Consider the following 8,738-nt stretch of genomic DNA (forward strand, 5'->3'; position numbering starts at 1 on the left):
TCTAAATAATCCATGAGTGAAAAAAATATATCATAGGGAGTATAGAACGTATTTTAAATGGGATGATAATGAAAACAGAATATACAAAAATTTGTGAGTTATGCGTGGAGGGGAAATTTTACAGCTTTATATCTTTGTGTTATAAAAGAAGAATTTTTAGTAGTGTTGAAGACGTTGTTGGTAACATATTGTGGACTCTGGATACTGCTTTCTTCTGAGATTGTCCTAGCAGGCACCTAAACTCCTGGATCCCCTTGACCCGGGGGACCTGGTTTCCTTGTCTTTGGCAAGGGCCTGCTTTCATTGTGCTCTTCCCTGGTGCGGACCTCTTCCTTGCGAGGTAGGACCCCTTAGGTGTCCAGTGGAGATCTCCATGTTTCCTGAGACCTCTCACTTGGGGAACTGGAACTTCAAATTCCCGTTGCCGGGGCCGCTGCTGAGGCCTGGGATCAGCTCTTTCTCTGTCCACCTGGTTTTCCTCTGGATCCTCTGAGGTGGCCCTGTGCTTGTCCGGGGCCAGCCAAGGATTTGAACCTACTTCAAATACAGAATCTTCAGTCACCTTTCCCCATCTCCACCTCTGGACATTTTGGGGAAGGGGGCTTCTCCACCATTTCCTGCCTCCTCTGGTCACCCCCAAACTCCATCTTCTTGCTCTCCAGGGCCCTGAACTTTGGTCTGAGTGCTGCCTGTGCTCAGCAGGACTGGGCAGTGCCCTCAGGAAAAGCTGCCTCAGTGCTGACCTGCGTGGTCCCCTCACCTGAGGCCCAGTCCCTAAGTGTGTCTGCATGCCTTTGGTCACTCCCCAGAGTTATTTTTTGAGTGGTTCTTTTGCGTTTTCTATATAGTTACAGACATTATCACAGGAGGCCTGGAGACTTCCCTTGTGGCTGAGCTGACTCGACCCGCGAGCAGAATCCCTGCTTTTCCTCTTTCACTCCCCTTAGAGAAATAACATCTTTTAAAGGTTGCTATGACCACACCCTTGGCCTAGTCAACCCTTTCTCATCCACCTCCCCTTTCTTCTGAGACAGACTGTGGATTTTCTAGAACATACAGAGACCTTCCCCAGGCTTCTTTGAGGCCGAAGAAGTGATAGCAATGAGTAACATTTATCTTTCTTTCTGAAATGTGGGCAGTGTCTTCCTTACTATTTAGTAAACAAAGAGAAAAATATATATATATTTGAGGTAATTAAAAAATTTTTAAGGAATGTCATATTTTGAGTGACTTGCCATTTAGTTACCGTGTGAGGCAGCTTCTGTTGCTATAACAAAATAACTAGGAATCCACTTATAAAGAGGGACAGCTTATCCTGGCTCCCAGGTTTGGAGTTTTCAGTTCATCATCTAAATTGAAGGAATGCACCTCCTATCCTAATGCAAATGCTCATGGTGTTGGCTTTCACTGTGAAGCTGCCATGGGTGGAGAGCCCTTTGACTGGGAAACAAGATGGCTTTGAGTCTCTTGGTTTTTTTGTGAAATCCCCCCAAAAAATATGACAATAAAAATGCTTCCAGAGCTCATTTTAAAATGGAGTTGGGAGGCCATTAAGGGATCGGGCTCTGCACACATGACAAGGGCTTCCCGGGAAAGGGAACTCTACCTGGGCACGACACAGTGCCATGGGCATGCTGACCTCTGAACCGGGCCAAAGGCTGCGAAGCCAGGAACCCCTTTCGCTGGAGGTCCAGCTGAGAGCCTGTCACAAGGAGAAACAGCCTTTCCCCCAGACGCAGCCCTAACAGTCGACCCCGTGGGGTCCCGTGAGGCACATAGGGTCAAGAACGCTTCTCCACGCCGGTTACCATGCTTCTCGGCTTTCCCTTCCCTTTCCAAGTCGGACAATCTCAGCGACCTTGCAGCACTTAGCACTGACTCTAAATGTCTGAATCTTTGTTTTCCCAAACTGCAGGTCTCAGATGCTGAATGAAGCTCTTTTGTGTTTACAGTTTCTGAGCTTGAGGTGTTTGCCAATTCTCTCAGACTTAATAGATAATTGGAAATGATTCCAACTAGAATTCCAGTAGGACTTTTCCTCTTTTTCTTTTTAAATTAGACAAGTGATTTTAACTTCCATGTAGAAGAATAAATGCCTGAGAATTTTTGAAAAATACATAAAAACGTAGTCTGGTGCACACCCATAATCCCAGCAGCTCAGGAGGCTGAGACAGGAAGATCACAATTCAAAGCCACCTCAGCAATGGTGAGGCACTAAGTAACTCAGTGAGACCCTGTCTCTAAATAAAATACAAAAATAGGGCTGGGATGTGACTCAGTGGTCAGGTGCCCCTGAGATCAATCCCTGGTAGCCTGGTACCACTCCCCCACCACACACAAAAACACAACAATGTAGTCTGAGGAGGAAATTGGCTCACCATAATAAATCAAAGCTACTTTCATCAAATCGATATTTTATTCAAATAGGAAAAGTAGAAGATGTGAACAGAAATAAAAACTTTGACAGAAGTCTTAGGAACTGTGAGAACTGAATCGGTGATAAATGCTGCACAGTAGGTCCAGCAGGAAGTGGATGGCCAAGTCAATAAATGCTCTGGCACAAAGACTCTGTCAACCGTCCACCAAAATGACTCTGTTCTGCTCTGAAAGAGCCAAGGACATGTTCACACTTTCTTCGGAGGCTGCCCCTCTGGGAGAGCCTGGGGAGGCAGGCCTGAGAGGTAGGTGCAGGTCCTGGGGTCTGTGAGGACCTCCACCAGCAGAGTAGCCACCAGGCAGATAAGGCTGTGTCTGTGACCTCCCACGGTCCTCAGCAGGGTCACCAGCACCTCCACTTCCCGCCCTTCCAGAGGAAGGCACCAGAGCCCTCTGCCCCATGGCTTCAAGAATGGAGAAGGGGACTGTATTGGGAGATCTTTTCCCTGTGGCTTCCCATCAGTTGGTTAAACCCCCCAGGAATATCTTGAGCCTCAAAGAATTTGAGGTGCCTCTGAGACACCTCTGCTTGCTTAGGTGGTTGAACGGCTTCCTATCAGAAGCCAGAGGCAGGCTAACATCCCCCTCCCTTCTCAGCATGCCTGCTGTCACTCCTGACAGCCTGTGTGCAGGACAGCCTCAGGGGGCTCACCCAGGAAGACACCATGCATTGGGAGTTCTCCTGTAACCAGACGGTGCTCCCAAGATGTTTAGGGCACCCTTCACCTTCCTTTACAGGTTCCCTTTCTCTCCTGCCTCCCTCCAGTCAACCCACCACAGATACATTGCTGGGGAGCCCTTCACCTGCAGACCCTCCCCACTGTCAAGGGAGAAGCTGGGCACAGGGCTGAAAAATGCCTTCACCCTCCAGTACACAGGGCAGAGCCAATGAAGGGCATGGGACCCGAGGGAAGAGGGAAGAAACCTGTAACCCCCAGTCTAAGTCCACCTTGGGGGAGTCGGGCTGGCCCACTCTGCCCACCTGGCACCTCGCGGGCCACCACTCCCTGCAGCCAGGGCTAGGGCCCACACACTTGGCCAAGGCCAGCTTCTCAATACTCTGACCCTGACTTCACTTGTTAGAGTTCAAGAGAAACTTTCTCCCTCTCTGCTCCTGCTCACTCTCCTCCCTGGACCCAGGCCCATCCCTCCCCATGTGTCAGAGCCATTGTCCCTTCCTCCCTCCACACAGCAGGTGACTTAACAGCCATTCTACCCACCGCTGCTGGACATGAGAACAAAGCCCAAGAGATGGGAAGTCACCAGGCCAACAGCTACACTGGGTGGTGGCCATGCTAACCGATTCCAATGGCCAGGAACCTGCGAAGGCAAAGAGCAACAAGCCTGCCCTCAAGATGCTTTGGCTGTATTAGGGTGCAGACAAGGGCCCCCAGGAAACGCTAATGGGATGGAGGGTTCCATATGAGGACAGCGGGCTTTGGGTTGGAGAGGAGGGAGGGCTCTGAGCAGCTACCCTGGAACAAGGCTCTACCAGATGCTGTGAAAACCATATTCTGTGACCTGGGGACCAGGCGGTGCTCCATGAATAGAGCAAGTAGCCCTGGTGGACACAGGGGCATGGAGGGCTGAGCAAACCTCCTGCTCCCGTCCAGCAGGGCAGAATGGGCCTGCCCTCAGGAGGCACCTGTCAGTCTTCTCAGTGTTTTCTGCACTTGGGAAGCACTTCCAGCCAGGACCCCTCGCTGATGGCCTCCGCAGAACCCTGCTCTGGGGTCATTAGTCCTTCTGTGCTGCTCTGAGCAGCGCTCTGCTGGTGGTACTGGGAAGCCTGTTGCTGTAAGGACAGCCGTCGTTTTCCCACTGGATGCCTTCCACTTGCTGCATGAGCTCCTGCAGCTGGGCCTCCTGCTCGCGCCCCTCTGCCCTGTTGTTGAAGCCGCAGTGGCGCTGCTCACACAGCACACCCAGCGTGGCCAGGCTCTGGTTGTCGGTCTCTCGCACATATTCCTTCAAGGAGCCCCCCGCCAGGTCTTCCTTCCGGGTGAACACCAGGACGGTGTAAGCCAGGACCCCCGCTCCGAAGACCTCCTGGAGGCGCCTGACGGCCTGCTGATCCTCCCTGGTGAACCGGCCCAGCTGTGTCACCAGGAGCACCGCGTGAGGCCTCAGGGAGGAGAAGGTGCAGGCCTGACACACCTCTGCAGCCGCCGCTCCTGGCTGGACCCCAGGAGACAAAATGTCGGGGGTGTCGATCACCTCCAGTTCCATCCCTGCCCACTCTCGGCAGCCTCTCTGGAAGGTTGTGGTCACTGGTCTGCTGCTGAGTTTAGACTCAAATTCTTTCCTGCCAAGGATGCTGTTTCCTGTCGCACTCTTCCCACTTCCCGATTTCCCCACCAGGATGAGCCCCAGTTTCCTTGGAGTAGGCTCTTTATCCCTCAGACCTAGAAGCATTAAACAAATTCATAAAAACACAGAAAGCAGGGTTAGGGTCCATCCTCTCCAATTATCAGGAGCTACGCCCGTAGGTGCACTCCATCCCAGAGGGCAGGAGGTCCCAGGTTGGGGTGGGAGAGACACAGGCTGAGGTCTCTCTCTGCGACCTGTCCTGGACTCTCATGCTTCACCCGTGTCCTTGAAGGTGGGGCTGAACATTCTCCTCCAGCAGAATGTCAGGTCCATCGGTCAAGAGAGGAGACTGGAGATGTGCACCTAAGCCTGGGAATTGGGTACCTAGATGTTTAGTATGACTGGGGCTGGAGGCCAGGTGGGAATTCTCCTCTCCTGACTGCAAGGCACCAAGGCCAAATGCACATAAAGAAGTGGCGAATATTGGTTGGTTTCCAAGTCTGGTCCCCATGAAAGACACTGATGGATTCAGATCACAGAGCACCAAGACTCCCCAAGGCAGTCAGACACTGTCTTCTCCTGACTCTCCTCAGCACCCATGGGCTTTGCTCCTGCCTCTGCACCCTGGGATGACCCACCCTGACCAATTCTGGCTCCCTCCAGCTTCTCCAGAGGGCAGGACAGGCCTTTGAGCAAGTGAGTAGTTTCCAGGAAGTGGGTGTGGGGTACTCATTCTGGCCTCTGACCAACACAGGGCAGGGGAAGCGAGGGATTCCCTGCTGAGCAGTGGAGCTGGCTCCCATCACGGGACTCAGAGCCAGATACATCGCCTGGGATCTGGGAGGAGTTTTGAGGTAACATCGAACCTGGCTGATGTAAGAAGAGGTAAAAAAGGCCAAATATGAAATTTCGCATGTGATAAACTTTTTCTTGATGGCCCAGGCTCTTCAAGTTCATAAAGTAAAAAAATCATCTTGGTACAGCACATTAAAACACCATGAGGGATCTCCTCTGGAGTGTTCACATTCCTAAGTTCCGCCCTCCCAGGTGAGGTGACAAGCTGAGCTTGGAGAGGGTTGAACCCTGTTACGGGCAGCAGCCACAGAGTCCATTCTGCTTGTTCCCAGGGTACTGTCACCTGATGGCCCTGACAGCAGTCACAGCCAGATAAGCACTGACATGAGGACCGAGGGCTTGGTGGCCCTAGCCAAGGTTAGGAAGGTGAGCATGTCCCACCTGCACACCACACGCCCCCCTCTGCTGGGAAAGGGGCTTTACCTCCTGACAGCTCTGCTGTAGGTTTCTGGCACAGCTCTTTTGGAGAAATCTCTCGGGGAATCTGGACATAGTCTTCCTCCACCTAGAGAAAGCAATGATCCATTGGACTGAATTTTCAATTGCATTTTAAGGGACCCTGCCTTTTGCCTTCCTTTGCCAGACAGAAGATGTCTGCGTTGGTTTAGGGTGGGGGAGGACTGCATGAGAAGAGGCCTGGCCCCCTGCCCAACTCATGGTGGTCTCCATCATGAGTTGAAGAGATTTCCCAGAGAAAAGGGCTGCTGGCCTGGAGCCTGAAGTGGGTGGGTGGACAGGGTCCAGGAGCCTTTGTGCAGGGAGAGAGGAGGGGGGGAAGAGACCCAGAGGCAGGCGTGACCCTAACCCTGTGTGTCTTGGAGTGGAGTAGGTTCCTATGGCTGAGTGGCCTGCAGGACTTGGGCAGGAAGTTTTGGGGAGGGGCTGACTCTTGGGGACAGCCATCTGGGCTTGATCTTTGGAGAAGGCGCAACAGTGAAGGTTGGGAGGGCTGAGAGCTGGTCCAGAAGACAGCTATGGGACCTTCACAATGCCCTGCTGTGAGCCAGACACCTCAGTGTCAGTGATGTGGCCATCAGTTCACAGCCTGTGCCTCAAGGTCCCTTCACGGTGAAGGTTGGGCCTGACATGGAAGATACCATGAAGGCCCCTCCCCACATGGTCCCAACATATTTATAACCTTTTTAACTCCAAGACCTCTTTGAAAATTAGAGTCACATTATCTCAACCAGGACTTCCATCAGCCACACGGGGAGAGCGCTGTGCACTTCTGCAGGGCTTAATGTGGTCCTGTGTGACAAGAGCCCATGTGCTGTGTCTGGGACATTTTCTCTGGATTGAGGAGATTACAAGGCTCATGACTGCTTTTCCAGAACATGGGAGGATAGGCACACACTGTTAATCTAGGGGAACCGTGGAAGCCCAGATACAGAGACCTTGACTGTCACAGCTTTGTATCCACACAGCACTGCGGGCTGTCTCTCCTGCTCTGTTCACCTGGCAGATTATTCAGTCCTCCGGCAAATCCCAAGGGCTGGCCCGTGGAGGACCACTGTGGACAGGGCTTTGTAGCGGTGACTTCATTTAGTGAAGGCCAGCTCTCACAGGCTAGGCCAGGATGGAGGTGGCCCAGGAAGATATGGTGACTTCAAGGGAGAGAGGAAGCTGAACAGGTGGACAGCCACACTCAGTCATGGCCAGCCCCACGGTGGCAAGAACAGAGTCCTCCACCAGTCAGCGGGCCTCAGGGGACAAGCAGGCCACTGCGTCCTCCCCCTGAGAACGTGGCCGGCTAACTGAAGACCCTCCCAGGGTCTTTGTCCCCAGCTTCCCTACGTCCAGTGGAAACTGAAGCTGCTCTGTGCCAATGCAACCTCATTCCACTTTAGGGACAACAGGCGGCTTAGCAGAGGCCTGTGGCCAGCAGGACAGGGTGGAGGGGGTGAGGAGCACCTGAGGCACTGCAAGCAGGACTTGTGGTTTGCACCGTGTCCAGCACAGCCCAAGGACGGGTCTGCACCCTCTGAACCAGGCAGCCTCCCCAGGGCCCGGCTCTGAGCAGCACCCACCCTGCTGGTCCCACTGTGTTTATTGTCTCCAGAAGATGGAGCAGATGTCACCAGCTTGTTGTGCTGCTCAGGAAAAAGAGAAACTCACAAAAGCAGCTTGACACACACTAAGCAGGGAGCCAGTCACAGGGCACACAGTGCTCCTAACTTCAGAGTCACAGTTCTTCCTATAATACCTCAAACACACACAGAAACACAAAGGCACACACACAACACACGAACCACTCCCACACACCTGCACACATACACACAGAGAAGGGTACACACAATCACAAACATACAAAGATTCCTAACACACATACACAAACAGCTCTCACACACAACATACACAAATACGGAAATGGATACACACACCCGCCCATAACACACACATACACACAAACAAAATGCAGGCATACACAAGAATGTACACACAAGCAGACTCACCGCCAGGCTGGCCACCAGACAAGAGGAATGGCCTCCTTTCTGGTCTTCTGTGGCCACACAGCCCTGTGCACTCCTCTCTATCTCTTCTGCTGGGGTCCACACATGGTCATCTCCTTGGGAGAGTAAATTAAGGAAGCGGGAAAGTGCAAAGATGAGGGAATTCATGGAGAACATCTGCTGTTCACTTTTCAGCAAAATGCTAGCCAACTCCCGGACACCCTGAAAGGACTGCGTCAGCTGTGAGGCCCAGAGCAGGAAGTGGGCAGGAGGCCACGGCAGGAAACCAGGCGCTTGTACTTGAAACCTCAGAAATGGAACAAACCAGAATTCCCCTGCTGGAGCCATTGAACCCTGACCTGGGATAAGGAGCCCAGAGGCTGGAGGAGCAGTGGGTCGGTCAGAAAAGTCTGTGCCAGAGACACAATGACTGTCCTCTCCTTCTGGAGGCTTGTCCACGTCCAGGGCTCCGGCTTCAGGCCTGGGCAGATGTTCCCTGTTTCTGATCTTTCCCAGGTTGCTTCTTCCTTAGAGACCTTCTTGCAGGAAAGACCCGGTTCTCATTCCTTCTAAGGCTTAAGTGTCTGGGAAGAATCTTTATGTTGCTCTGACAAGAGGAAAACTGCAGTAGGCTTGTGGAGAACAATGTTATGAGGAAGGACAGTACTTTAGAGACAAACTAAGGAA

General features: G+C 52.5%; 1 protein-coding gene across 1 annotated transcript; it reads right to left on the reverse strand.

The window, feature by feature from the left end:
* Positions 1 to 2,411: 2,411 nt before the first annotated feature.
* LOC144251758 (GTPase IMAP family member 6-like) lies at positions 2,412 to 8,286 on the reverse strand. The gene is given in 4 exon segments (XM_077794505.1): positions 2,412 to 4,227; positions 4,230 to 4,841; positions 6,025 to 6,106; positions 8,055 to 8,286. Coding segments are annotated over 4 exon segments (1,002 nt in total). The 5' UTR covers positions 8,229 to 8,286; the 3' UTR covers positions 2,412 to 4,093.
* Positions 8,287 to 8,738: the final 452 nt, after the last annotated feature.

The sequence above is a fragment of the Urocitellus parryii genome, unplaced genomic scaffold (genome assembly GCF_045843805.1).
Source record: "Urocitellus parryii isolate mUroPar1 unplaced genomic scaffold, mUroPar1.hap1 Scaffold_196, whole genome shotgun sequence".
In the NCBI taxonomy this organism is placed as follows: domain Eukaryota; kingdom Metazoa; phylum Chordata; class Mammalia; order Rodentia; family Sciuridae; genus Urocitellus; species Urocitellus parryii.